At 55.2% G+C, this 26,337-nt stretch overlaps 11 protein-coding genes across 11 annotated transcripts; 7 read left to right on the top strand and 4 right to left on the bottom strand.

Moving 5' to 3' along the window:
* Positions 1-952, top strand: LTHEOB_8001 (RHO protein GDP dissociation inhibitor; the record flags this gene model as incomplete). Its single annotated transcript, XM_035517431.1, has 4 exons — positions 288-403; positions 460-663; positions 718-766; positions 822-952. Coding segments are annotated over 4 exons (500 nt in total), but the record flags the coding sequence as incomplete, so codon positions are not given.
* Positions 953-2,027: 1,075 nt separating this feature from the next.
* On the bottom strand, positions 2,028-6,449 carry LTHEOB_8000 (Mitochondrial DNA-directed RNA polymerase; the record flags this gene model as incomplete). The annotated part of the gene is made up of 1 exon (XM_035517430.1): positions 2,028-6,449. The coding sequence occupies one exon, from the start codon at positions 6,447-6,449 to the stop codon at positions 2,028-2,030; it is 4,422 nt and encodes a 1,473-aa protein (XP_035371019.1).
* A 476-nt stretch (positions 6,450-6,925) lies between these two features.
* LTHEOB_7999 (Mitochondrial division protein 1) lies at positions 6,926-9,064 on the bottom strand (the record flags this gene model as incomplete). Its single annotated transcript, XM_035517426.1, has 3 exons — positions 6,926-7,201; positions 7,256-8,902; positions 8,960-9,064. 3 exons carry the CDS (start codon positions 9,062-9,064, stop codon positions 6,926-6,928), a joined length of 2,028 nt encoding a protein of 675 aa, XP_035371018.1.
* Positions 9,065-9,390: 326 nt separating this feature from the next.
* LTHEOB_7998 (Chorismate mutase) lies at positions 9,391-10,315 on the top strand (the record flags this gene model as incomplete). The annotated part of the gene is made up of 3 exons (XM_035517425.1): positions 9,391-9,461; positions 9,542-10,184; positions 10,238-10,315. 3 exons carry the CDS (start codon positions 9,391-9,393, stop codon positions 10,313-10,315), a joined length of 792 nt encoding a protein of 263 aa, XP_035371017.1.
* Positions 10,316-10,913: 598 nt separating this feature from the next.
* Positions 10,914-11,614, top strand: LTHEOB_7997 (Stress response rci; the record flags this gene model as incomplete). Its single annotated transcript, XM_035517424.1, has 2 exons — positions 10,914-10,971; positions 11,127-11,614. The coding sequence occupies 2 exons, from the start codon at positions 10,914-10,916 to the stop codon at positions 11,612-11,614; spliced, it is 546 nt and encodes a 181-aa protein (XP_035371016.1).
* Positions 11,615-12,210: 596 nt separating this feature from the next.
* LTHEOB_7996 (Appr-1-p processing protein) lies at positions 12,211-12,819 on the bottom strand (the record flags this gene model as incomplete). Its single annotated transcript, XM_035517423.1, has 1 exon — positions 12,211-12,819. One exon carries the CDS (start codon positions 12,817-12,819, stop codon positions 12,211-12,213), a length of 609 nt encoding a protein of 202 aa, XP_035371015.1.
* A 361-nt stretch (positions 12,820-13,180) lies between these two features.
* On the top strand, positions 13,181-14,136 carry LTHEOB_7995 (Ubiquinol-cytochrome c reductase iron-sulfur subunit; the record flags this gene model as incomplete). Its single annotated transcript, XM_035517422.1, has 4 exons — positions 13,181-13,466; positions 13,573-13,661; positions 13,716-13,866; positions 13,955-14,136. 4 exons carry the CDS (start codon positions 13,181-13,183, stop codon positions 14,134-14,136), a joined length of 708 nt encoding a protein of 235 aa, XP_035371014.1.
* Positions 14,137-14,708: 572 nt separating this feature from the next.
* On the top strand, positions 14,709-15,759 carry LTHEOB_7994 (Coiled-coil domain-containing protein 25; the record flags this gene model as incomplete). Its single annotated transcript, XM_035517421.1, has 5 exons — positions 14,709-14,781; positions 14,857-14,896; positions 15,110-15,213; positions 15,274-15,527; positions 15,613-15,759. 5 exons carry the CDS (start codon positions 14,709-14,711, stop codon positions 15,757-15,759), a joined length of 618 nt encoding a protein of 205 aa, XP_035371013.1.
* A 105-nt stretch (positions 15,760-15,864) lies between these two features.
* On the bottom strand, positions 15,865-16,320 carry LTHEOB_7993 (uncharacterized protein; the record flags this gene model as incomplete). Its single annotated transcript, XM_035517420.1, has 2 exons — positions 15,865-15,961; positions 16,016-16,320. The coding sequence occupies 2 exons, from the start codon at positions 16,318-16,320 to the stop codon at positions 15,865-15,867; spliced, it is 402 nt and encodes a 133-aa protein (XP_035371012.1).
* Positions 16,321-16,669: 349 nt separating this feature from the next.
* LTHEOB_7992 (uncharacterized protein) lies at positions 16,670-17,809 on the top strand (the record flags this gene model as incomplete). The annotated part of the gene is made up of 5 exons (XM_035517419.1): positions 16,670-16,825; positions 16,886-16,973; positions 17,077-17,351; positions 17,403-17,735; positions 17,786-17,809. The coding sequence occupies 5 exons, from the start codon at positions 16,670-16,672 to the stop codon at positions 17,807-17,809; spliced, it is 876 nt and encodes a 291-aa protein (XP_035371011.1).
* Positions 17,810-20,287: 2,478 nt separating this feature from the next.
* Positions 20,288-21,388, top strand: LTHEOB_7991 (Zinc finger ring-type protein; the record flags this gene model as incomplete). The annotated part of the gene is made up of 1 exon (XM_035517418.1): positions 20,288-21,388. The coding sequence occupies one exon, from the start codon at positions 20,288-20,290 to the stop codon at positions 21,386-21,388; it is 1,101 nt and encodes a 366-aa protein (XP_035371010.1).
* Between the last annotated feature and the right edge of the window lie 4,949 nt (positions 21,389-26,337).

Below are 26,337 nucleotides of genomic sequence, written 5' to 3'. Positions count from 1 at the left end.
GGCAACAACCAGCAAGGCAACAACCAGCAAGGCAACAACCAGCAAGGCAACAACCAGCAAGGCAACAACCAGCAGGGCAACGACCAGCAAGGCAACGACCAGCCAGCAAATCAGGAGAGGGTCAGCCGCAGGGACTTAACAAGGGAGTTTTGCAGAAACCTCAGAAACCCACCACTGAAAGGCGTCTAGGTATAAACGACCATGGAATTGGTGGAGAAGCACACGGAGAAGCACATGATAAGCACATGATAAGCAGGTGATAAGCAGGCTAACATGAGTCTCCATAGATCAAAACGACGAGTCGCTCCGCAAGTGGAAGGAGTCTCTGGGCATCGGTTCTGGTAACACTCTTTCGGACCCAAATGACCCGCGTACCGTCATCATTCTCTCCCTTGGCCTTGAGGTAAGCAATCCCTTACGTGTTCTCATGGCAGTCATCACATGCTGAATTTTTACTAGGTTGAGGGCCGTCCTGATATTATTATTGATCTCTCCGCTCCCGGTGCTGTTGATCATTTGAAGGAGAAGCCTTTCTCAATCAAGGAGGGAGCTCAGTTTCGTATGAAGGCCACCTTCAAGGTCCAGCACTCGATTCTGTCTGGCCTGAAGTACATTCAGGTTGTCAAGAGAATGGGTGTCAGCAACAAGATGCAGGAGATGATTGTAAGTTTCGAACGCGCGCTCTTCCAATCTGCTTCAAAGACTAACTGTTTACAGGGCAGCTACTCCCCCAACACTTCCGATAAGCCTTTCTATGAGAAAAAGTGTACGTACATCGCCATACCGAGACTTTGGTCAATCAGCGCTTACACATATTGCAGTCGAGCCTGAGGTGGCTCCTTCGGGCATGATCGCTCGTGGACACTACACCGCTGTTTCCAAGTTCATTGATGATGACAACCAGACGCATCTCAAGTTCGAGTGGGCGTTCGACATCAAGAAGGACTGGTAGAAGATTTAAGGGCACAAAAAAAGGTCGAACTTTGATAGGAAAGGGAATTGGATGGAGGCAATTACAACACTCATTCTTGTCCCTTTCCTTCCGATTCTCTTCCCTGCAATCGGTCAATATCTGGATTGGTTGATGGGAGTGGCCTTTTTACCACTACTAGTTATCACTGAGCACAGCGACTTAGCATTCCTTCTGCCAGAGAGACTTTATCAGAACAGTTCATTCAATGGGAGGTAGCAATCTCTTTTCTCTCGCATATGAGGCTCAGTCGGTATTGTAACAGACAGGTTTGGGGAGTTGAAGTGACCATCTGGACATGAATGAATGTACGCCGTAAGAACAAGTGCGTCCGGAAAAGAAGTCCAACTACCCTAGCTTGTTGTATAGTGGGGAGTTTTGTATAGTCCCCTCTTGTAGCCGATGGCTAGCGTGGATTTGTTTTTGCTCATGTCATGGGTAGGTGAAGCTATCGTCCGGATGAGAATGTGGAATTTTTAATTCTACATACACGTCCGGACGATAGCTTCACCTACCCATATATGTCGTTATTCGAGGGGGAAAAAAAGAACGAGAAAAGGGCACATATCATGGGTAGTTGAAGCTATCGTCCGGACGAGAATGTATAATTAAAAATTCCACAATTACATCCAGATGATAGCTTCAACTACCCATAAATGTCCTTTTTCATTAAAAAGAACCGAGGCATACCTACGCTATGTTGTAAGGGCCTTGCTATGGCGACGGTATCGGTATTCTTGAAAATTCTATTGAGCTGCGTGATATTTCAACATGCTATAGACTACACTCTACAATCTACTGGTACAGTGATGATACAAACTTCCACGTAGTTTGCCCGGAGTAAGATGTCCTCGCCCATATGGTACACCAAAATAAATCCTTTTTTCCCTACCTGACAAAAACTCCATGAATGCTCACCCGACGCCGGGCGTGTACGGACATCCTACTCACCAATATCTCCGAAAGCAAAACCAAACTCCAGGTCCATGACATGAAAGCCGTATTTGGTACGACGACAACATCAACCTCTTCTTCCCCCGCGCGCGGAACCTTCGCCTTACGAGAAGAAGTACGTGCTTTCCCTCAACCGCGTGACGTCAAAATCGCCCTTCTTGGGCACGGCCGGGAAATCGACCGGCAGCCAAAACTTGGTGAGTGTCGTCCTAGATCTCCATCTACTCGTGCTCGCAGCCGGCTGCTTCTCCTCGGCCCCCTCATTGCCGTCCTGCTCTGCTCCGTGCTCCGCGGCAGACGAGTGATGCTCGCCCATGACGCCCTCGAGCATATCATTTTCGTCGCCTTCGGCTTCTTCTTCTTCCATCGCGTCAATCTCGTCCTCGGCGGCGGTGGGTGCCTTCTTGCCGGCACGCTTCGTGGGTGCGGTGTCGGTGGCGCCGGCCATGTCGCCCAGACGAGTGATGTTCACCTCCTCCTCGGTGTGGACGTCGAGCGCGGCGTCGCCGTGGGCGAGCTCTTCTTCGCGGGCGGCCGCGTAGAGCGAGGCGGGCGTCACCATGGCGCGACCCTGGGCGCGCTCCTCCTCGTTCGCGCTGTTCAGCAGCCTCTGGCGCTCGCGCTCGGTCACCATCTCCTCGATCAGCACCTGCTTCGAGAGCGGCTTTTTCTTCAAGGCATTGAGGGCGTTGGTCTTGCGCAGTTCCATGATGCGCTGGGCGAGCGGCGAGCTCGACGGCACCGTGGCGAGGTACAGACAGTCTCTGTAGCGGATGGTGAATTCCTCGTGAAGGCGGCCTACGATGTCCTCCGAGTGCATGCGCACGAAAGCATCGCGCAGTACGCGGTTCATGAGCGGAATGTCAGCGGCGTGCGTCCAGAAGGAGTCGTGGACGGAGGCAAACGAGAGACCAAGTTCGTTGCACTTGAGTGCCGAGAGAAGCATGTGCGTGGCGTCGAGCGAGTGGATGAAATTTGGCGGGAAGGCTTGGAGCTGCTTGCGTTTGTCGACAGTGTCGGTGTTTGAAGGCTGGGTGATGGTGAGATACTGCAGAACAGTGGTGATCTCACGAGTTTTCGTCCGGCGATAGGGTTGCACCACGGGCATTCTGAGGGGTGTGGTCCAGATGACGGTAGCGCGGAACTGCGCCGATATGTCCTGGGCCGTGAGGGTCTTCTTCTTAGCCTTGGTCTTTCTCTTTCGGAAGCGTGGGTCAAGGCCATCCTCTGCAATCGTGCCGGCCTCCGCATGCGCTTTGATCATGTCGATTTGCTCGGGGGTGATCGCAGTGGCGATCCTATTTGCACATGCTCCAAGCCAGTCCTGGATATCTTGCGCGCCGTTGAACATTTGGCCCAAAGCTTTGAAGATCAATTTCGCGACATAGCCGCCCATTGCGAACAACCCTGTTTTCTGGTCTTCCTCAGGGAGGATATCCTCAAGCTGTTTGATGACCTGCAGGCGGGCACCGGTGAAGGTGACGCCGTAGACGTTTGTCATGACGGTCTGCTTGACAACCTTACGAGTGATCTTGCCGTTCAAGGTTTTTGCAAACGCGACATTTGCTTTCGCATCCTCGGCAACGTAATTTTTGACGATCTCTGCCACGGCAGAATAAATGTCTGAAGGCTTGTCTCCGGGCTCCAAGTTTACTTGAGCGGCACCAGCCCGGTCACCACCGAGGGCGGCGTAGTGTTGAAGGCCGTTGCAGGTTCCATCCTGATGAACCGGGAGATGCGACACATATCGCGAAGGATCGGGGGAGTCCAATGCATGTTTGAGTTCGTAACAGGTTGCGAGGCACTGCCATGGGTCCTCGGCTGTGAGCCACCATTTCCGGCCAGTCAACGGGTTCTCGCACGAGTCATATATGTCCTGGAGGTGTTCATCGGCGAATGCTTCTCGATCTTTCAAGCTGGCTTTGTCGTATCCAAAAACGTTCGCAAGATGGATTTTGAGCCATGTGAGCCCCACCGAGCCCAGTTCTTTACCCTTTCCAAAAGTGAGCAGTCCACGTGCGAGGTCAGCACCCAAGTGGTTGAGCAGCGAAGGAATAGGGTAAGCGCGGCCACGGAAGTCCATGTTGTGCGGGAAGTAGAAGATTTCGTCCTTGAAAGCGCGGGCGACCTCGAGCTGGAAGTTCTGGAAACAGCGCTGCGCGTGGAAGCCGGTCTTTAAGTTGTCAATCCTCTTCTTCTCCAGAAACCATTGCACAAACTCTCTCTTCGGAGCATCCGGGAGTGGCTCTGGTGGATAGTCCATCTTCGGGTTTTCCGGCGCGATACCACCAATGGGCTCGCCCGTGTTCCAGGCCTCGACTACCACTCTAAACACATCCCTGTTGACCTTCCATGCCGTCTTACCAAGGACACTAAGGCCGGCTAGGACCTGGTCCATGTCGCCCTTCTCAATTGCGGCCATGGCATAGATTCGCTGGGCATCATCGAACTTCTTCTCCTTGATGATGGGCTCGGGATAGCGGAAATATCCTCCTTTTTTGTATCCTGTCCAAGGTAAGGGCTCGACAACCATGGGGTACTTTGTGCCGAAAGAACCACGGAGGGGCTCTCTCCGAAGCTTCTCCATCACATGTGAGTGCAGTTGAATCATGCCGGCCTTTCGACCAGACACATAGACCGTGGTGTGCTGGAAAGCCGGTTCGGTGGAAGTAAGTTGCTTTCGCGTCTCTTTTTCTTCACGTGTGACCGGGACCTTGGCAGCCTCGAGGATCTTTGACAAGCACAGGGCACCTATCTTTGCCTTGATTAAAGGCGCCCATTCCAGCTCTTTCAGAAACTCGTAGTTTTTGGTAGAGGACTCTCCATCCTTGGCGTCGCCTGATGGCATCGTCTGGCTCGGATCGATCGTCTCGGAGACTTCCGATGGCTTCGTCTGGTTCGGATTGATCGTCTTGGAGTACTTCAGCAAAGTCTTAAGCCGGCGGGGCGAAGTCGTCTTGTACATAGAGTGGTTCGACTGGATGCTTTGAGCCACCATCACGCTATGTTCTGTTGCCAGCTGCTTTCCAATGCTCATGGCAATGTGCGCAACCTTGATGCCTGAATGGTTATCGGGAGAACCAAAGGCTGCAACTGTCACGATCAGCGACGTCGCTGCCAGTTTTTCCGCGGTAAAGGCTTCCAAAAATGGTCCAACAACCAGGCGGTCGTCCGAAGTGTCGGTAGTCTCCTTCTCATCGTACGCTGTACTGATGCTCTTCAACTCCTGCTTGAATAGTGGCACCATAGCGCTGTACCATTGCCACATGAGAGCCTCCACCGGCTTGGTCTGCAATGCAGAAGTAATACCCATCTTCTGCATGTTTTGGTGCTCCTCGCGCCACCGTTCAATGGCTGCGTCGATGCTGTCCTCTTCCAGACGATCCTGCCGCATGCGCGCGTACACTTGATCCTTCTCTTCGTCGGTATATCCATAGAGATCGTGAGGATAAGGCAGATTTTTCTCGAGCTCTTTTGGGTTCGAGAAGATTGACAGCGCCGCCTTGACCGTTTTCAAGCCAGCGCCTTTCTGCAGCACGGATCTAAGTTCTGGGATTTCGGTGTCAGAGGTAGCTGGCCGAGGCACTAGCTCTCCAAGATACTCGCGCTTCTCTTGCACTGGCTCCTCCGAGTTTTCTGGTACTTCCCCAACTAGATCCGGTCTGATCTCCGCCAGCACTGCGTACTCATCATCCGACCATGCTTCGTTCGTGAGCACGCTCTCCAGAACCCCAGACTGTTCCGCAAGCCACATGTATCGCCTAACCAACCTTTCCCGCTTGGGTCCGTCCATGGTCAAGATCGCAGCGCGCAGCATGCACGTGTACGTCACGGCATCTGGCTGGATATCGTTATCCATCATTTCACTCTCAAACCACGTGCTCAGAGTGTTCATCGTATACTCGGGCTGCTTGGTCAACAAGCGCTCCACCAAGTGCAGCAGGTACACGTTGTTCGCCTCGAGTAGCTCCGCTGCGTTGGGATTGTACATCTCGCGCATCCGCCGCAGCAGCGCCGCGGCCCGATCGAGGCGCCCCACGCGCAGACAGGCGTGCAGGTTCGAGTGCAGCTCTGTCGGATCGCCGCCAATGCCATGGAAATAGTTTAGGCGCGGCGGCGCCGCTACCGTCGAGATTGGGACGACCAGCGGTTGTGAATTCTTCCATTGGAGCGGTTGGGACGAGTCGGACGGGTTTTGCAGGCCTCGTGCGCGGGCCAGGCTTTCTTGGGATATTCGATCGAAGACGGGGGAGGCTCTGATCTGGCTTATGCTTTCGGCAGTGGCAGCGGCGGAGGCGGCGGAGGCAGCGGAGGCAGCGGCTGCGGAGGTAGCTAAGGTGCGTAAGGACGAGCTCGCCGCTGCTCGTGATCTTTGCTGGGCGGCGCGATTGTCAGAGTCTCGAGCGATAGGGCTGAGCGAGGCATTGCCTCTCAACAAGGCCGGGCAGAGCCATGGGAGGTAAAGCTGGTTTGCGACACGCGAAAGGCGGCGCTGTGAACGGCGTCGCGCAACTTGCGCAAGCATTTTTGCGATTACGAGGAAAAGAACGAATGCAAAACGTAGCAGAAACAGGGGTATTGCATGAATAAAGAGAAGGACCACACGAGAGTGAGGGAGAGTGGCGGCAGTTCCCTGGCGGGAAAATTGTATGCAGCAACTCTGATGGCAAAAAAGATGGCGGCGAGCTCGCACACGCCCGAAAGCTTTGGCTTGGCCAATGCAGACTTCGGTCCGTGAGCACGTGATGCTCCAACACCATGGCATCCCCTTCACGTCCGCTAGTTGAAGACTGGACCTTGTAGTTTGGTGTTCGTCTGCGACAAGTGCGCAATATATGCAAACTCGTGACATCTTTTGTACGAGAGGAGAATCTTAAAGCATCTCAAATTCGTACAAGCAGTCATGTCATGATCGCCCCGCTAATGTACCTACAGCAGCAACGACGCCTAGAAAAATGCTCTTTGTACTGTACAAAACCCGTTCGTCCCGCGTAGGCCGATCTAACAGGACCAAACGCCGACGACGCCATCTTTACGGCCTTCAATCAAGTACCCCTCCCGGATCCGAACCTTCTCGATGGGGGAAAGCGGCGCCGCGGGTTCCTCTTCTATCGCACCAGGACCGCAATTCCAATGTCTACCGTCCGTCTTGTCGTATACCTTGACCACATCCTCGCCAGCTGCGGCCACAATTCTCCGCGTGTCGAACGCCATGCTTGTGACAGGGTTATCGTATGCGAACGCATCGAAAATGGATCCAGTTCGGAGATCCCAGATCTGCTTCCGTTAGACGTCGTGTTCCGCATCATCTGCTCTCTCATGGAAACTTACCCGAATACTTCTATCAAGACTGCCCGTCACCAAGTGTACATCATCAAATTGCAGGGCCGTCACTGGACCAGTATGACCCACAAGACTCCTGTGAACTTGGCCGCTCCTGAGATCCCACAAGCGAACCATTCCGTCTGCTGTACCACACGCCAAAGCGGCATCGAAGCACTGCAAGGCGCCAACAAAATCGGCAGATGCATCCGGCACCCGGCCTGTTTGTCGCCACCCGTCGGCCGGGCTCATGGTCGATGATGCCTGAGCGGCCGCCCAAAGCACATCAAGTGTTTGTACACATCGTCCCTTCACAAGATCCCACTGGCGCAGCGTCTTATCAGCCGACCCTGACACAAGGGTATCACCCCTGAAATGCAGAGCAGTGACCTCCGCTACGTGTGCATCGAGAGTAAACAATGGGCAGTCCTGCATGCTAGTCGGCGGTGGTGGTGGCGGGGCATCCCCAGGGTTCTCGAACCCTAATGCATCCTCGTCGTCCTCCTCGCCGTCGCCATCCTTGTTGATACGGTTGTCCCGGGGGGCGTATTCAGCGCGGCTTAGATCCCAGAGACGAATGGTTGCATCCATAGACCCAGTCGCGACAATACTATCCTCGACCTGCAGACAGCGGACGGAGGAAAGATGGCCCTCCAGCATCCCCATACACCGGCCAGCATGCAGATCCCAAACTCGTACAGTGTCGTCCAAGGCCGCAGTCACCATGGTCCCGAAAGGCATATCGAAATCCAAAGCAGTCACGATATCCGTATGTCCAGCAAGCTCCTTGATCTTAGAACCAGGCTCCAGGTGTTCATGTAGGACAGGCATAGAGATCCGTCGGTGAGTTTTCCGTTTCCTTCCAGTCTTGGGAGATCGTGATGGCAGCTTTTCGTAGATAGACTCCGACATAAACCCAGGAGAACCCTCGTTGCTGTGTTCCGAGTCAGGAGCGACCGGCGTTACTGGAGACTTTTGTGATAGAGCGGCCTGGTCCTCAAGCTCCTCCTGCATATCCTCCAGCTTGTTTTCCACGTCATTCAACTCGTGCTCAACCTCCGCCTCCTCGTCCTCCAATCCTGCAAGCCTATCGAGGACTATCTTGCGCATGGTGTTGAGGTTGTAAATTTTGTTGTCAATCTCCCGAATCTCTGCGCTGCACATGTTTTTCCGCACGCTCATCATTTCCAGGCGATGGGCCAAAGACGCCTTCTCATTCTTCAGCTTTTGCAGTGACGGCGGCACATTCTCCTCGTCAGTGTCATGCCCGCCAATCAAACGCTGCCCTTTTGAGTTATGACGCGGTCCGTGCCTCTTTTTTTGTGCTTTTTCTTCCTCGGGCAGGGTGGCTTGAAAGCCTTCGAAAAGCGAGTATGTCGGATTAGATTCTGGTATGTCGGCAAGGAGTTCGTCGGGGAGGTAGGTCAGGGCGCGTTGTTGGATCTCAGAAACAGACAGTTTTGAGCGCACGAGTTCTCTTGGTGTAGCCTGTGCGAGGTTGAAGACAGACCGTTGTATGCCGGGCCGCCGTAGCTCACGGTGGATTTCGCCGAGAGCATTGTGGTAATGCTGGCTGACGCCGGCATCTCCTAGCGGGCCGATGAGGTGGTTTGCGGTCGCGGTGACTTTCCGCCCAAAAGCTTCTAGATGTCGGGACTGCGGCGACGTTAGACAAGCAACACGCGCAATTGGCTCTGGCCGCAGAACACATACGGTCGAGCCGAAGTCGTCTTCGTCGTCAAAGTCCTCAGAAAGCGCTCTGGGGCGCGGACCCGCCCTGCCCCGGGGTTCGCGATCCCCAGCGGCGGTGTTTGCCATGGATGGCGGTGGGATGGGTGCTCAAAGGACACGCGGTGGCGATATGCTGCGGACTCAAAAGGCGGCAGACATGGCTCTTCTCGTGGTCGCGGAACAGATGTGGGGAGGCCACGTAGGCGCCTGGCGTATGCGGGGGGGCGTGGTGTGGTGTTTGAAAAGAGTGTAGCTGGCAAGCCGTCAAGCTGCACTCATCCCGGCCTCGGTCCCGGCTGCCGCACTCGTGCGCGCGCGACTCGGCGCGGCCACCGCGCAACAACATACACGCCAGTCATGGTCGGCGGCGACTCGACGACATCCTCCGCGCCCGGCCGCTGCTTCTCCCAAACATGGATACCGCCGTGGGCCTGACCAGCGCCGACCAGGTCTTGGACCTCGCCAACATTCGCTCGACTTTGATGTGTGTAAAATCCCCCGCAGTTCGAGCAATCGCAGCCACGCCAACCCGACACCCCGCGGCTCGCTAACCCGCGTTTGCAGCCGTCTGGAGGACACCATCACCGTCTACCTCATTGAGCGCGTGCAATTCCCGCTCAACCGTTCCATCTACCAGCCCGGCGCAATCCAGGTCCCCGACAGCCCGCTGAGTTTCTTGGACTGGCTCCTCTGCGAGCAGGAGAAGATCCACTCGCGCGTCCGCCGCTACCAAGCCCCGGATGAGTACCCTTTCTTCCCCGAAGCTCTGCTCTCGCCAATCCTCAAGCCCCTGGACTACCCGCCCGTCCTTCATCCCAATGATGTCAACGTCAACAACAAATTGAAAGAGATTTACATCAACAACATTCTTCCTGCTGCCTGCGCACAGGCCGACGGCAATGAGTCAAGCCAGCACTATGGCTCTACGGCAGTGAATGACATTGCTTGCTTGCAAGCGCTGTCGCGCCGTATCCACTACGGCAAATTCGTCGCCGAAGCCAAGTTCAGGAAGGAGACGGACCGTTTTGTGAAGCTCATCAAGGCAGAAGACCGGAAGGGGATCGACGAGGCCATCACCGATGCTGCTGTGGAGAAAAAGGTCTTGGAGAGACTCCACAAGAAGGCTACCAACTACGGAAATGACCCTGAAAACCCCACTGCCGCGCCTCCCAAGATCAATGTGGATGCTGTCGTGGGGATGTACAAGGTGAGCCACGATTCGGAAATTAAACATAAATCAATCACTAACAGTTGCAAAAGGACTATGTCATACCGCTTACGAAGGATGTCGAGGTGGAGTACCTGATGCAACGCCTGAGAGGCACTCAATGGGAGTAGAGGGCGGGCATGAGTGCTGAGTTCACGCTGCTTTGTCATAGACAAAGATGAAAGCCGCAAAGAACATGCAGGCTCTTCTGCCACAGCGAATACCTGAACATTGTTGAAGAGGCATTATTATTGGCAGAGGATGCAAAAGAAAAACAATATCAAGCAAATACCAATATGAAACAGAATTGCCCAAGGGAATACCGAGGCAAATCAACGAGCTCTTCATCTTCCAGGTACTATTGAACAGCCGAGCACGAAATATACTAGTAAAAAGGGGGAAATGGTTGTATTTGGCTTATTTTTGGCGACCAAATAGCGGGCAGCAAGGCCTAAACAGCTTGTTCATTCGCAAGATGGCGGTTTGAGTGCATACCGGGCCGGCCTGGAATTCATTCTCGACCGCCTGTCAGGCATAGGAACTCGTGACACGCCGTAGTAAGGTCGTTGTGGAAGCACACGGAATTTAGAAGCACCCTGCACCGCCACACTGCGTCATTTGCCCTTGTCATGCGCTAGTTACCTACCCCAGACATCTACCTGCAAGGCACCACTAACGACCTCTACACCACCACACAAAATACATAGTCTGCGCAGAGAGCTCGTTGTCATGTGCGGCACCGACATATTCCTCGCCATTCTGGCCATCCTCTTCCCACCCGTCGCGGGTAAGTCTTCCAACGAACAGCCCCGCCGCCGCAACCGCGCACAGGCACCGACGTTCACATCATCAGCTCACCCGCCACATTCCTCTCGCGCTCCCAAGATCTCCACTTCTATGCTTTTGCAAGCTCTCAGGACTAACTCTCGCCGTTGTATACAGTCTGGGTCAAGCGCGGAGTCTGCAGCGCCGACTCGCTCATCAACATCGCCCTCTGCTGCCTAGGCCTCCTCCCCGGCCTCGTGCACGCCTGGTACATCATCTGGTCGCACCCAGACCGCGACGAGTACGAGCGCGTCGCCGACTCGGAGAACGGCAACGTCACCTACTACTACGTCGCGCACACCGACGGCAGCGGCCCCCGCCGCCCGCCGCGAGGCAATAACAACACCCGGCAAGAACAGTACCGCAGCCACCCCGCTGGCCCGAGCTACGGCGCGGTCCCGAACCAGCAATTCCACGGACAGCAGACCGGTCTCGAAAACCCCTGGGCGGAGGAGGGGAGGTCGGCGACGAAGCAGGGTAGTAGCGCACCGCCGCCGCCACCTTCGCGGGGACCGCAGCCTGGCGATAGTGGTGAGGGAAGTGCGAGCCAACCTCCGCCGACGTATGCGGAGGCCGTCAGGGGTGATCACAAGGTTCAGACGTAGGACTAAGTGCAGTCGCAAGCGGCAGATCCAATGGCGTGGAGCCGATGACAGTGGCAGGTGGCGTGTGCGGTTCAGCTCTGGCGACGGGGTAGGAGTTCTTTAGGGCGTTGATTCAAGCTGTTTGAAACGAACTGCTGTTTTATCTGTTTAATTTCCACTGAGCACCCTTTCAACTCCTGCCGTTCCTTGGCGGTTAAATCATATACCATACTTCTGAATTGAAACAGAACCAGGGAGCCGAATCCCTCTTATCTGGGTGCATTTGCCACATTTATATCATGCGTTCATGTGCGGATGGATGCCCCTCTGTTGGCATACTAATGGAATCGGTCTCGTCCATTATCTCCGCCTAAGACATGTGCAAACAAAGAGAATGTTTCCTTGTGCCCTACATAAACTCATTTTGATGCCCCTGGTCGTAACCGTCTCCTCTTTAGGCCCCTGACTGTTTTGTATTGGGGTTCATATCTTTGAAATAGCTCCGAATTTCGGAACAGTGGGTATCTGATCGTACTTGGCCACACAGCCCATCCGAGAAAATAGACGTCAGCAACTCCGTGCTACCGTGTAGACACTGGTCTTGTTCTGTTGTCACCTTACGGCCTCTCAAAAACAGTAACAGAAGTAGGCATTCCCGGCTCCAGCTTGATGTTCTGCAAGACCTCCAAGGTATTCTCCCAAGGCACATTGAAAAGCCCAGAGTTGATCTTGCAAATGCGCAGTTCGCCGATCTCGCTCGTCTTGCTTGCTTCAGCAATCTGCTTTAGCAAATCCTCCATAGCTGGACCAGTGTTGTCCAATATGACGTTTGGTGAGTCTTTCTTCTTGCCGAAGTACACACTGGTGAACAGGCAGCCAATATAGTGGCGATGTTCTTGACCGTCTGTAGGTGAGATCAGCTGTGCAGTCGCAATCTTGGCTTTGCCATTTGGGCCGTGTTTGCAGAATTCCCTGTGAATCTTGTAGGCTGAAGGATAGTGTTTTTTGAAGGCAGCGGCGATGCCCGCACCCCAGTCACCGATGCAGTTGCAGGCATGTATAAGCACGGCGTTGGGTGGAGCGTCGAAAATGTCGCCAACAACTTCTTTCACGCTGAGAGTGCGCCGTTCTGCGGGAAGGTTGCTTTGAATGCTCCGAGAGGCTCCTAGGAGGTCAGGTTCATTGTCGTAAGCACCGACTTGCTGTGAAGCCGTCTTCGGCGGCATTTTTGGCGGAAAGGTTGTGAACTGGGAAAGCCTGGGGCTGGCCCGGAGGTGGTACGTGAGAGTTAGAGAGTTTGCACGATGGCAGTGCGCGAATACCCTTTTGCTGGGAGGGGCAATCATGTGGTGAAGCGGCAATGATTAAATCAGGCGAGTTGGGGCTCCTGGGCTCCCGTCGAGCCGGAGCAGATGTCGAGGGGCCCGTGCGCGCCGACCAATGAGAGGTTGCTCGATCAGCGCTCGGCCGGGAGAAATCGCAACCTCTTGCCATTGACACCATTGAACCTCGACCTCGAGCGTCGCATCCCCATCCTCCGCACCACCCGCCTCCATCCAACCCCGCCCGCCTCTCCGCTCAACCACCATGCCGGCACTCACCACAACCGCCAGCTCGCTGGCCCGGTCCGTTGCGCGCTCGCAATTGCCTGCTGTGCGCGCCGCCGCCGCAACCGCCGTGCAAGCCCGCCCTGCCTCGTCGGCCTCCTTCGAGAACCCCTTCAAGGGCGCCCAGAAGACCACCAGCATCCCCACCACCGCCTGGAAGAAGTACCGCTCAAGCAGTGGCGAGACCGGCAACAAGGTCTTCCAGTACTTCATGGTTGGCTCTATGGGTGCGCTGTCCGCCATGGGCGCGAAGAACACCGTGCAAGGTCGGTAGCACTCCTGCATCAGAAGATGGATACCTGGGAGCGATATACCATGGATTGGGACGATGGCGCACTGCATTGGAGCTGTGGCTAATCTGGCACCTGTCAGACTTCCTTGTCAACATGTCGGCCTCCGCCGATGTCCTGGCTCAGGCTAAGGTTGAGATCGACCTCGAGGCCATCCCCGAGGGCAAGAACGTAAGTGTGGCGAGTATGTTCGTCAGGAGCATCAGTTGTTGAGCCATCGCGCAGGTCATCATCAAGTGGAGAGGCAAGCCCGTCTTCATCCGCCACCGTACCAGCGACGAGATTTCCGAGGCCGAGAGCACCAAGTGGGAGTCTCTTCGGGACCCCCAGCCCGACAGCGACCGTGTGCAGAAGCCCGAGTGGTTGATCATGCTTGGTACGTGAACCGATAATCGGAGCCTGACGGCTGAATCCTCCGAAAATTTTGGAACGACGGCCTACTAACGACATTGTTCGCCCATCAGGTGTCTGCACCCACCTTGGTTGTGTCCCCATCGGCGAGGCTGGCGACTTCGGCGGTTGGTTCTGCCCCTGCCACGGTTCCCACTACGATATCTCCGGCCGTATCCGCAAGGGTCCCGCTCCGCTCAACCTTGAGGTTCCCGAGTACAGCTTCCCTGAGGAGGGCAAGGTCGTCATCGGTTAGAAGGAGTTCTCTGGCGAGGCGTGATTTCACAAGCATGTAGACGGAGGGAGACGAAGACTTGTGTTGATAGCTGGGATGAAAGAGGCCACCCAGCCTTGGTCGTTATGCTTCTGCTACTCTTCTCCTTGGCAAAATAGAGCGAGGAGGAGTGCGAAGGTTGCATTTGTATAGTCATATCACTTTTTCCTTTGTTGGCGCGCATTTATTCATGTGAGATCCCCAAAGAATGTACAAGACGAGTTACTAGCACATTAATGGCTCAATTAGACTCGAGATCGCGACAAAATGCACGCAGGCCATGGCGAATTTTGGTGAGAATACTGCAGTATCTTGCTCCAGAGAAGTCGACCTGGCGCGGGCCAGCCTTAAAGACAACATGAGATGAGGAATACACCGACTAGACGCAGTATATTGCGCGTCAGGCTCGCGGCCAATCAGGTCGCGGCAGCACCCCGCGCTAAAGAATTTCAGGCAGTGGCCATAACCACATCTTGCGGTCTGCTCCACTCGACCTTCGAAGACCGAGCCCTTCACTTCCTACACCTTGAAAGCGAGACGCAGGCTTGCCTACCATGGTCTATTACTTCACCAGCAACGTCGTGTCGCCGCCGGCGTTCATCTACGTTGGCAAAGACAAAGTTGAGAGTACGTCGCTTGCAACGGCCAGCGTGACTTGTGACGAACGTTTCGGATGTCGCTGACCGGAATTCTATTGAATAGACGAGGAGCTGATCAAGTTCGGTTGGGAAGAGGATGTGTGGTGAGTTTTTGCTGCTTTCTTGTATCTGCGTTGGTCGCTTCTGACCCTGTCCGCTGTCTTTGCTTGTGCTTTACTACTTTATGCATCTAATAGTGGGGAATGGACTGACATTCCTTAGGGTACGTCATACCTGATGATCGCGCAGTCTATTCGTCTGAGACGCTTGGTGCCAACATCGTTGAATTCTCAGTTTCACGTCGACAACCTTTCCAGCGCGCACATTTACGTCCGTCTCCGTGAGGGCGAGACCTGGGACAGCATTCCCGAAGAGCTATTGAAGGACTGCGCACAGCTGACCAAGGCCAACTCGATTGAGGGTAACATTCTCCCCGTTTTTTACGATATATTTCTGCGGCAACATTCACTAAGTCTCGCAGGTAACAAGAAGAACAACATCACTGTTATCTACACGCCATGGTCCAACCTGAAGAAGGATGGCAGCATGGCAGTTGGCCAGGTTGGTTTCAAGGATAACAAGAAGGTCAAGCGCATCCACGTTGTAGAGCGCGAGAACCCCATCGTCAACCGTCTCAACAAGACCAAAGTTGAGAAGTTCCCAGACTTGCGCCAGGAAAGGGAGGATAGACAGCAAGAGCTCAGGAAGAAGGACCGCGCGACGCAACAGGAGCGGGTGAGTCTATGCTTCCTCAACCTACTTTGGGCGCTCTCGCCAGGCCCTGATCAAACGCCTTACTAATCCGCTTCGGCCGATCTAGAAAAAGGAGGAAGCCCGTATTGCCAAGGAGCGCAAGGAACTGGCATGGCAGAGAGATCATGCTTACGATGACGTCCACTCGGAAGACCTGGTGGCGCAATCGAGCAACCAGGACCGGGATGAGGATTTCCTCGATGACTTCATGTAGTCGATAAGCTCCTTCGAACGGATACTATCCGGAAACACTCTCAGAAGGCTAAATACCGCTGAACATGCGCTTGTGCCACACTGCAAGTGAAGTGAGCTCGGTAAACTACTGGATGCACATGCCCATTGCCTCGTTCAGCATCCGGATTTTGTGGTAGAAAGGATCGTATATTGTCCTTGCGATTCTGATCTCGTCTTTGCTCCTGTTTCGGGCGTCAACCAACAGCATCCACCGTGTAGTGGAATAAGGATCGCACCTGGAGGGCTTCCAAGTGTTCAAGTAGCGGTCACTACGTTTCCAGGAATGCTCCTGCCACCATACATGTAACAGCCGCTTGACTATGCGGTGCTCAAGTCCCTTCTCTCTTGTTGCGCCGCGGAGGAATTCAACGGTGTTGTCAATGCGGCGCTGGTCGAAGGATGCACGGTCGTTTGTGCGGAAGAGGCGTCGCAGTCGGTCGCGAACGGTGAAGCGCGCGGGCTGCGAGTACTGCACGGCGCGGAGACTCCAAGTGTAGAGGTGTCGGTAGGCGCGCAGGATGTCGCGGTCGGCAGGCGACATTGCGCGAGTTAGAGACAGCTAGGTCGCGGTTGAGGAGCTTCCAGCGCGGGTCCGCCCTGCGACTTCATACCGGAATTAGGCCGCGCCGTAGCGTCCGTGCACGGCCAGTTGCGACCCGATAGTCTACACTCGCCCGCCGCACTTTCGTCTCACCTCCACACCTCTACGCTTGCACGCTTTTGTTCGCTCGCCACCGCGCGACTGGCCCCGCCGCTCACTGCTTACTCCGAGCGCGCGTAGTTGTCGACTGCTCTACAACGAGCTCTCTGTCGTGTGCCTTGCCCACTAACCTCAACCAGCAGCATCCTTGCCCAAGGCGGCATGCCGTTGGAGCTGGAAACTCACCATCATGGGAAGAATTCGTAGTCGCGCCTCGTCGGCGCACCCGGCAGATCTCTCAGCCCTATCCCCGGCAAAGCAGCAGCCGCACAAGCGCCGGAAGAAGAACGCCTACAAGGTCGTTCTCGAGTCTGTGACCCAGAAGAGAAAGAAGCTCCGTTTGACCGTCCGTCTTTTCATTTCCACTCCTCGTGCTCCCGCGCAATCTGATCTTGTCATTATCTAGGCCACCTTTGACCAGCAAGCTCCGCCTGGCTACACCTTCATCGGCTTTGGAAACGCAAAACTCACAGCGCAGTGCAAAGAGTTCTGTCGTAAGCGTGGCGAGCTGGCTTACTCTGTTTCCGTAAGGATTCCGCCTTGACCTGCAAATAGCTTGTTGACACGCGAAGGCGCCCCCGAAAAACAATGCCACAGCCGATCCGGAAAAGATCTCGTTCCACGTGAATAGGCTAGGCTTCTACTTTCCAAATAAGATTGTCGACCTGGCTATGGAGTGGCTTGGCATTCAGGTCAACGGTGCCCGGCCGCGATCCCAAAACGGCTCAGGCTTTACTCGAGGCCTGGGCCGCAGACTCAAGCAACACACCAACCTGAGCGAAGAGGACCAAGTTCGAGCAGCTATGAGAGACTTGTTCCCAAAGATGCCCGAGGACTCGCTCGAAGCTATCGTCGAGCATGCATTTGCTGAAGTATGAGCCTCCATCTTTGTAAGTCCACCGATCACTGACCTGTCTTGCCAGGGTGCCAAAAGGGTAGGTAACGCGACAAATCTCTCCTTGGAGCGACGCGTGCAGATGGCGGTGCTCGCACACGTGAGGCACAAGCACACCGAGTACGACAAACTACTCAAAGAAGTTGGTTATATTCAAGCGCGCAAAGCCGTGGAAAACCCATGCATCGAGAAGATTCTCACATGGCGCGGCGAAAACCTCAATGAGGATGATGATGTTGTCGAGATGGAAGACGACTTTCGGGAAGTCATCGTCCTAGATGACAGCGATGCTAGTGACGGGGAAGATGATGGCGCGGACTCTGATTCGGAGTCGAGTGTGGATTATGCACCAGCTCCGAATGTCCGCCCATCAGCCGGAAACATGCCTCGTGGTCGTCTTCCAATGGCTAGCACACATGCTACTACAGCACCTAGACCTAGGTCACTCGTTGAGCCGCTGTCTTCGCCTAGACTTGGCTATGATCGGCTGCACGAAAGACCCATGTCCTACGTTACTACTTATCACCAGGAAGCAGCGCCATTAAGAGCAACCCCCCGTGGCATTGTCCTACCTCGCACACAGCAGGCATATGATCCTTACATACGGTGTGTCTGGCACCCTCAAGGACAGCTTGGTTATGAGTCGCACTTTTCTGACCTTTCTAGCAGTAATGTACCTCACGAGCTGCCTTACCGTGAAAGAATCCACGAATCAGGTGGACACCATCATGCCGAGGTGAGTGGGTTTAGCTCGTACCAGTAGTACAGCTTTCAGGCTGCGTATTTGTGCGGAATTTCCTGCTCACAAGCGGTACTTACAACAGCCTTTTATCCATGGCCGCAACACGGAGCAGGGCCCTCATGATGAAGTCCCACTGGTTAGGGCTGCTAGGTATGCTGCAGAGCCCCTTCGTGGACAGCATGCTTCTCGTTCCTACGCCAATTGGCGCCTGCCTCCAGCAGAAAGCTATAGATCTCATATGGTTGACAGAGCTGAACATGGTCCGCGCCACCATGGCGAGCCCCGCCCCGAGGATGTGGTCGTTCCTTCTATAGAGAGGGATGAGCCAAGTTCCGCCCCTCCGACAATGGGCAATGGACCACCCCGCTATATCTCACATCAAGAGCGGTCCCTCATGCAGGAGCCTCCTATGCAGGAGCGGGCAGGCCCTCAGCCATATCGAACAAGGCAAGCTGCGGATGAACAATCCAGGCGCATACCGCAAGGAGCAGTCATAGATTTGACAGACAGCCCAGGAAATGCTCCCAGGGATTTTCATGTTGGTGGTCGTCAGCCCGTTACTGTGGAATCTCTTGATATTGGAAGCGTGCAGCACAACAGCCTTCCCATTGATGAGAGGTATCGCAGTCGTCGCCAAATGGAGCATGATGCCAATTTCAACGCCAGAACGGTAGGGAACAATACGCCACCCCTATCCCATCATCCCAACCTTCCAAGGCAAATGGAAAGTCGCCGTCAGCTCGAGACTGTTTCGCAAGTCAGTCCTCACAATACACCGAGCAGTTTACAGCAACCGAGCCTCACCAGCGGTGTTCTATCAAATGCCCCTGTATCCTTGCATCACAATGCTGACCAACAGGCCCCTAAGCAATCAGTTCCCTCGAAGCGTTGGTCTGGCGACTTCCTGCCAGACCAACTCGATGGACACGATGATCGACCTTCATATCCTGCCCGCAGAAGGGTTGATGAAGGACCTTTGGGTCCCGGTCGCATGGTAGGCACAATCGACTCTCCAGGTCCATCGCAAAGGCCTCGTATTTCAGTTATGCCAGAACATCTGGTTACCAGCTCTCGTGCAGGACGGGACTACTACATGGCCCCGAGCCCAACTCGCATGAGAAGTGCGCGCGCATACGACCACATCGGCACAACTGGTATCCGGATGCAGCCCAACAACGGTTATGATTATCGGGCGTCACCCCGTACCCATTACTATGACTACCGGCCCGCAAATGGAGATTCTTACCGTTGAGCCTGGACGGTTTCCCTGTTCAGTACAATTATATTGTCAGTCCCATGTCAGGCGTTCGTCGCTCTCGCCCAGCTAATCCCAACGGATGCGCTTTGAGAAGCCCAAGACAACACATCACGATAGCTTGGTGAGATTATAGCCCGACTCCACGTTATCAGTGGGGGTCTGAGATCAGACTGATTGAACTTTGCTATTACAACAGATACCTTGCATAGTTGGCACGACGAGCGATCAATCAACTTGCACAACATTTGCTTGCATTCAAAGCAGCCACTTCTGGGCCTTTTTCTATTGAAAAAAAAAAGCCAAGTTCGGGAAGGTGGCACAGAGAAAGTATCGGAGTGGAAATCAACTGTACCTAAAGATCAGGAACGATTTCAGGTCAGACGTAGCCTCAACGAGTGCTGCCCTTCTCTTACCCTCGGGGAATTGGAGGAACGAAAGGCAAGCATACGAGCGGCAGCACTGTGCTTCAACTTAGCCACTGCTTCGCTCAGCCCACCGCCATTGCACAAGTCCCCGGCTATAGCTGGAGAAAGGAGTAGTATCGAAGTCGAGCATACGGCATGCACAATCAAATATCAAAGCACACAAGATCCATTACAAACAAGATTAAGAGTACTGGAACACTCATGGCGGACACTGATGTTCATGTTTGGACACAGTCCCATTGTTTTCACGCATTGGTTTTTTACACGGTGTCGTTGTATTACTTCCTGGCCTGAATTAAAACCTCGTCTCCTAACTTTTAGAATCGTAACTCTCCACCCACCTTTGCTCGCGAACACTTACAGCTTCACGAAGAAATTCGCCAACTCTTACACAACCGTCATTAGTGGTGAGTCTATACTGCTCACTATTGAAGACAACATCCCACGACCGCAAGACCTTAACGGAATGTCACAAGAGACTCCAAAGTATGGCTGATTCGTTGGATCCAACTAAGGAACAGTTCCTTGCTTATGGAATTGAGCAGATTTCAGAGGAAGAATTTCTCAAATCCAAGTCCGACCCGAACGCACCTGATGGCAGGGCCGCCTGTGCCATATGCCTTGAGGAATACTCTTACGAAGGCGGTACAGACACGGAACGTCCTGTCCGCATACTCGCCTGTTCGCATTGGGTTGGAAGCACATGCATTCAACTTATCCTAGGTAACCAATGCCCCTTTTGCCGCGCACGCCTCTTTAAGAAAGAGGAGGGAAAAGAGCCAAGTCCGGACATCGACATTACGGTCGACTGGGCGTCGGATACTGACGATACTGAAAGCTCCCTCTCCGACATCGACGACGACACCAACTGGATCAGGCGTATCCGGCTTGCGAACGCTAGTCTGGCGAGGTATCTCAACCACCTTCACACCGCGAACGGTCGTACTACGAACGAGCGACAGGCCGCGTGGCACGCATGGGATGTGGACTGGCATCGGACGGTCTCAGCCCACCAAGCTCGGGCGACGACGCGCCGCATCGCCGTGCTGCCCACCACCACCGCCCACGACTCCCGCGACTACGCCCTCATCCCGGCCTTCGAGCTCGCGTGCCCGCGCGACGTGGCGCCGCTGGCACCCGTCGACCCGCGCCGCTGGTGCGGCATCTGGCTGTCGGTGCGGCCCGAGGCCATCGAGTTCAACCTGGACTCCGCCTTCAACTCGTTCCGCGCACTCGGCATGCTCAAGCCGCCCGCACAGGAGGGCGACCCGCTCAGCGGCGCCACGACGGAGAGGGACGACTGGGAAAACTTGTTCCAGCTCGCCATTGACGAGGTCGTGGTGTGGTGTCTCGAGCACGACAGGGAGTTTTGGCGCGCGGAGGAGCTGGAGCAACGGTGGAAGACGAGGGCCGTTGATGCCATTTTGAGGGGCGGCGACGGCGGCTGGAACCCTCCGCCCCAGGGCCTGGAGCGTGCGGTGGACGCGTTGATCGAGTTTGTGGTTGGATGGAGGGTGTTGAGGGAGGTGGAGGTTTGGGAGGAGCTGGTCAGCGATGGTGGGGGAGACGGGGACTTGCTTGGCGTTTGAGTCGGACTATGCTTTTGTTCTCGTCTTTCTTTGTCTTTTTTTCGCTGGAGTTAAGCTCATCCTTTTTTTTTTTGTTACTTCTGAATAATAGTTCGTAGAGCCTGCTGGTCAGGCTGAAAATATCGAAAACTGTTTTGACCATCTGAGAGATGAAGATATTGTGATTATCACATGCGTTTGCCTTGATACTTGGGGGGTATGGCTTGACTAAGGCAGCTCCCTGCATATCAGTGGCTGACCGATGGCTTGTTCTTTGTCTAGATATTGTTTGCGTCCCTTCGGATTCGAGCACGCGCCGTCCATTCGGATTCGGATCCTGTTATGTCGACGCTGCATAACAGTGGTCCCTACATTGAGGCGCTACCGAGAGAAGATCGTAAATGGATCGACAGGTAGTTGCTGATCAGGTATACGTAGTCTCAATTCCATGGTCGAGTTCGGGGAATTTGAAGCTACACCAGATTGGGGATGATCAACGGAAGGAATCTGACGGGTGACCCGTCAACGGACCGCTCTAGCAACAGGACCTTCGAAGTGGAAATGCGGTCTGCTAAATATAGGGCATGCGATATAAGAGATTGAAGATCAGATAAGTGAATGGAGTAGGATGGTCGAAAAGGTGCGAGCATCACGGCCTTGAGGACGGCCAGCACGCAACGCGAGAAGACTGATGATCCCCGCGAAGACACCGAAGAGCCGCTGTGCCGCGGCTACTCACGCACCACGGCCCAGCCCTTCTCAGGCCTAGGTCGGCATCGATTTCTATTGCATATTTGCACAGCACGCGCCAGTTCTGGACCAGTACGGCTTACGAAGATCGACGCCCTTCACAATAATGCATCGTTCGACGCCACGACTCTCCCCCTTCGCCCTATCATCTCTGCAGCGTCTTGGCAAAGTTTCGGATTTTCCGTGATGTTACCAAAAAAAATCTCTGCGGGTAGTCTTTGAGCCGACATGGGGAAGGGAGTCGTCGGCTGTCCAGTGCGCACGAACGTACTTCCAGATCAGGACTACAACGGAAAGGAGGACATGGGGGAGCGAGAGACAGCTACAGCGCCCGTCGCGCGAAAACCCCCCCTACGGAATTCCAAAAACAACAATCAAAGCACTCACTAACAGCTTGCGCCCATAGGCCGGCATAAGCAGCCGAGACGAGCAGGTGCGATTCTTTCAGCTTGCGCCCACACACCTGTACCATGCCGCTTCTCGTTCAGCTCGATGCAGCGAGCAGAGATCCCTGGTCAAAGTCCTCAGCCCAACTTCACCGCTCAAACAGGCATACATACGTGCACCGCCTTCTCACCACGAAGCTCCAGGAGGATGCGAGATGCTTACCCTCTCTGCCCTGCATAAGTATTACAGTTTCTACGGCGCCCATTTTATTTTATTTTTTCGACTTCGCGCCCTCCTGGTCCCTTCTTTCCCATTCCCGCCGCGTTTCACACCCAGCCCAAAGCAAGCGCCGGCGCGCCGCCGTCGTCACGCTAGGCTCCGCATCGTACCGCGCCGCGCCGCACCATCCAGTCGGACGCGGTGACGCGTTAAGGTGCCAGAAGCCCACCCCGTAAATAATGTACGGTGACGACTAGCGTGGTGGCATTGCGGGCGGATCAGAGCCCTTCTGCACACATCCGGTTGTAGGTACGAAACTTTCATCAGCCGCGCTTTCCCGGCTAATGCGTAGCCACAAAAATGCGGAGGTCCCGGCGGCGGCGGCGCCCCTCCCCCACTCCATCGTCGCGATACATGTGCTTTGTTGCTTTCTCAAACGATAGCGCGGTGCTCGGTTGCCCCCTATCATCTACGATATAGGTATACTCCAGATGATGGGGCTGCTGGTTCTCCAACCGAAGAGGGAGAAGCCCCGGATGGTGCGTCAGCACTAAGCGCATGGCGTGGCTGTCGTCATGCAGGTTCGATCGCGCTTGTGTTTCTCTGCCCTTGTGCAGGTACGTAGGTGTATCTGCCCGTACCGGATACGTGACGCTGGGTCTTGAAGAAGCTTTTTGCGAAAGTAAATGAACAGATCATGAGGGGAAAGTGAAAAGGGAAGAGTGACAGAAATTGATGCCCAAGTTCAAGGACGTCAGACATCAAACCAAGATCTGTTGGCCAACCACCTGATCTTGGCCTGATATTTCCATTTTCTTTTTTTTTCTCGGTGGCTTAACTTTCAAACCTACGCGCGCGTGCATCTCGTAGCGCTCTCTGGTTTCGGCCAACACCGCTCGGCTCTCTGACCTATGCTGTCCAGTCCGCCGGCAATTACGTGTGGTAGGTAGTGAATGCAGGATTTACTTGATACTCATTCAAGCGGGTCGGAAAGAGCGGATTCGCCGACGCTGGGTATAGGAGAAACGATGGAGAGTGCCAAAGATAGGAAAGGGGATTTGAAGAAAAAAAAATAAATGGAGAGAAAGGCGGAATCGAGACGAAGTATGGTGCAGGGGCAGGGGAGTATGGGGGTAGAATGGGATACAGAATGCAGGGGGCGGGAGCAAGAATTGAGGAACTAAGAACGCTTGACCCTGTTTGAAGGGAGGCGAAGCTTGCCGCACGAGTCGCACTGGACGTTAGCAAGCAATTCCGGTGGGATGATTCGGTGGGAGTGAAAGAGGAGTAAGCTCTCCGTCTCGGCAGTCAGGTACCATCAAGGCGCTCCCGGTTATTTGGTAACAAGTTTGTTATTCATTGTGATTTGCCGCACTTTGGCTCGCGTGGCGGTGGGCTAGTGCGTCGCGTCGCGGCTCGCATTTTGGTGTTTGTATGTAAGCTACTCGAACGCGGCGGTATGTGTTGGTGCCTGGCGCTCGCTTGGCGACGGAGAGTTTCTTTGCTTTTTCCACTATCCGCAGATCTAACTCGATGCCCATGCGATGCGGTGTAACCAAGTGTGGACAAGCATATGGGGTTGCCGCTTTCCGGATCCGGTCACGATTGCGGAGATTCATGGTGCGTTGACTGGCTCACCAAATTCCTGCCCCTGGCGAGCAAGAATTGTGTATTGACTGGCACGCAGCCTCGAAAGATCTGGCTCCGTCGCCGACAGAGCCGCATTGCGTTGCGGACGTAAGCGAGCGCACAAGTCCGTTGGCACGGCGCTGGGTCCGGTGGAGATGGGTTCCCCCTTCGTCATGCTGCGCAACGCATGCACCCGACGTGCCTCGCTCTGTTATTTTCCATTTGTAGGTTGCACGACTGCATCTGTCATTGCGAGCGATCATGGCGCACCGGCCTGGCGGATTTCTTCACCATTCTTCAGGGTCCTCAGGGGCCAGGGGCCGACCTGGGCCGGGGGCCAAAAGCGAAGGCGGTGGTGGCTGCGGGCATTGTCGTCAATAGCGCGCAACGCCGCTCTGCTGATCATCTCGTGATGTTGCTGCCAACGAGAGGGGGTGTTCGGGTGGGGAGGGGCGGGCGGCCGTTGGGTCGACGGAGCAATATAGCATCGGGCTCGGCCAAGTATAAGGGGCCGGGAATGGGAAATAACGGCAGTTGTCCCAAGGCAGAACAATTAAGCGTGGCTCAATTTTGCGGGAGCGGGAAGGGTACCAGCGGGAGTCGGAGCATGCCGTGCCAATAGAGGGTCGTTGCTGCATCTGTTTATACACGAGGCCCAGCGAGGCATGGATGCGACAGGCGCTGTATAGCGATGCAGCAGAGCGATGACGCCGGGAAGCGTAGGGAAGCGGGGGCGGGAGATCGGATAATGCTCCGACAGGCAGGTGAGTGGCTGAGCGCCAGCGCGGAAGCGGTGGCTTGGGCCCGGCATGCGGGAATGCGAGCTTTGCGCGTCAGCGGCTCCCAGCTGGCCGAAGGGCGGCCTAGCGTGCGGGATCCAGCACGGCGGACGGAGGATGCTGCCGCTTTGGGACCCTATGGATTTTCTGGTTCGCGGGTGTGCGCGGCTCCGCTGTGCTCTGACTGCCGCCGCCGCCCCGCCTGCCCGGAAGCCGGCGCCCTGACTCGAGCTCCACGAAACGCCACTGCAGCCGTGAAACATGCGAACAAGAGCCTCGCGCTCCTGCTGTAATGAAGCTGCGAGCAGTGTCAGAGCCTTGACGATCCTGCGCCTGTTGCGGCCTTCTGGAAGCCCGTTTCGCGCCCGCGCCGCTGGCGTATGCCCAGCCGTGTGCCCCGGCTAAACGCCAATGTCGCCCTCTGCCCACGATAGCCGTTGACTCGCAATTACCATAGGGCTGACTCTCATGATTCCACTCTGCTCACCGACCCGACAGCCGAGCGTGACGACTCGCGCCCTTGTTTGGAATTGCTGTTCTCGTCCGCGCTGCGACTCATGCGGCCGCAAGCCGTACTCGTTCACGCCTGTCGGATCCAGCGTCCTGTCCGGTGCTCGAGGCCGACGGTTGGCTTTCCTTTGCTCTTTCGTCCGAAACATGCAGTGCTGTGTCGCAGCTACGGATCCGATGTCGTGTGCTCCGCGGTGCTGAGTTCGACCCATGGTCCACGCGGTTCCCTGAGGCAGCCTCCCGCTCACGGATTGCATCGACGCCGTCAATCTCGCGACCGGTATGATCGGCGAATGCATACATCAGCCCTCGACGGCTGGCCGAGGGGCTTCGCACGAGGTGTCGCGCATCACCATTGCTCTTCATCAACTTCGAATACATCCGTAAATCCGACCGGACGAGGGAGCCCTGCAAGCGTGGGTGACTCGTGTTGTTCAGGCAAGTCCTCAGCCACACCGGGATGGACGAGGAGCCCGAAACAGCAACAGGGACTGCTGAATCAGGAGCTCGCGTCAGTCCTGAACCGTCTCACAGTCTGGCGCCACGACCTGGCCTTCCGGTCGACGGCCAGTTTCCCCACCATCCCGAAGGGAGCACCGAATAATCAGCCACATCATACGATCCGACATTGAAACCGCAGCGCACGGAAACCAGCGCTGAGATACTACGCGGTGCTACAATTTCGTGGTTGCTGCT

The sequence above is a fragment of the Lasiodiplodia theobromae genome (genome assembly GCF_012971845.1).
Source record: "Lasiodiplodia theobromae strain AM2As chromosome Unknown scaffold_24, whole genome shotgun sequence".
Lineage (NCBI taxonomy): Eukaryota > Fungi > Ascomycota > Dothideomycetes > Botryosphaeriales > Botryosphaeriaceae > Lasiodiplodia > Lasiodiplodia theobromae.
The sequence above is the reverse complement of the archived record's forward strand: the minus strand, read 5'-3'. Positions and strand labels throughout refer to the sequence as shown.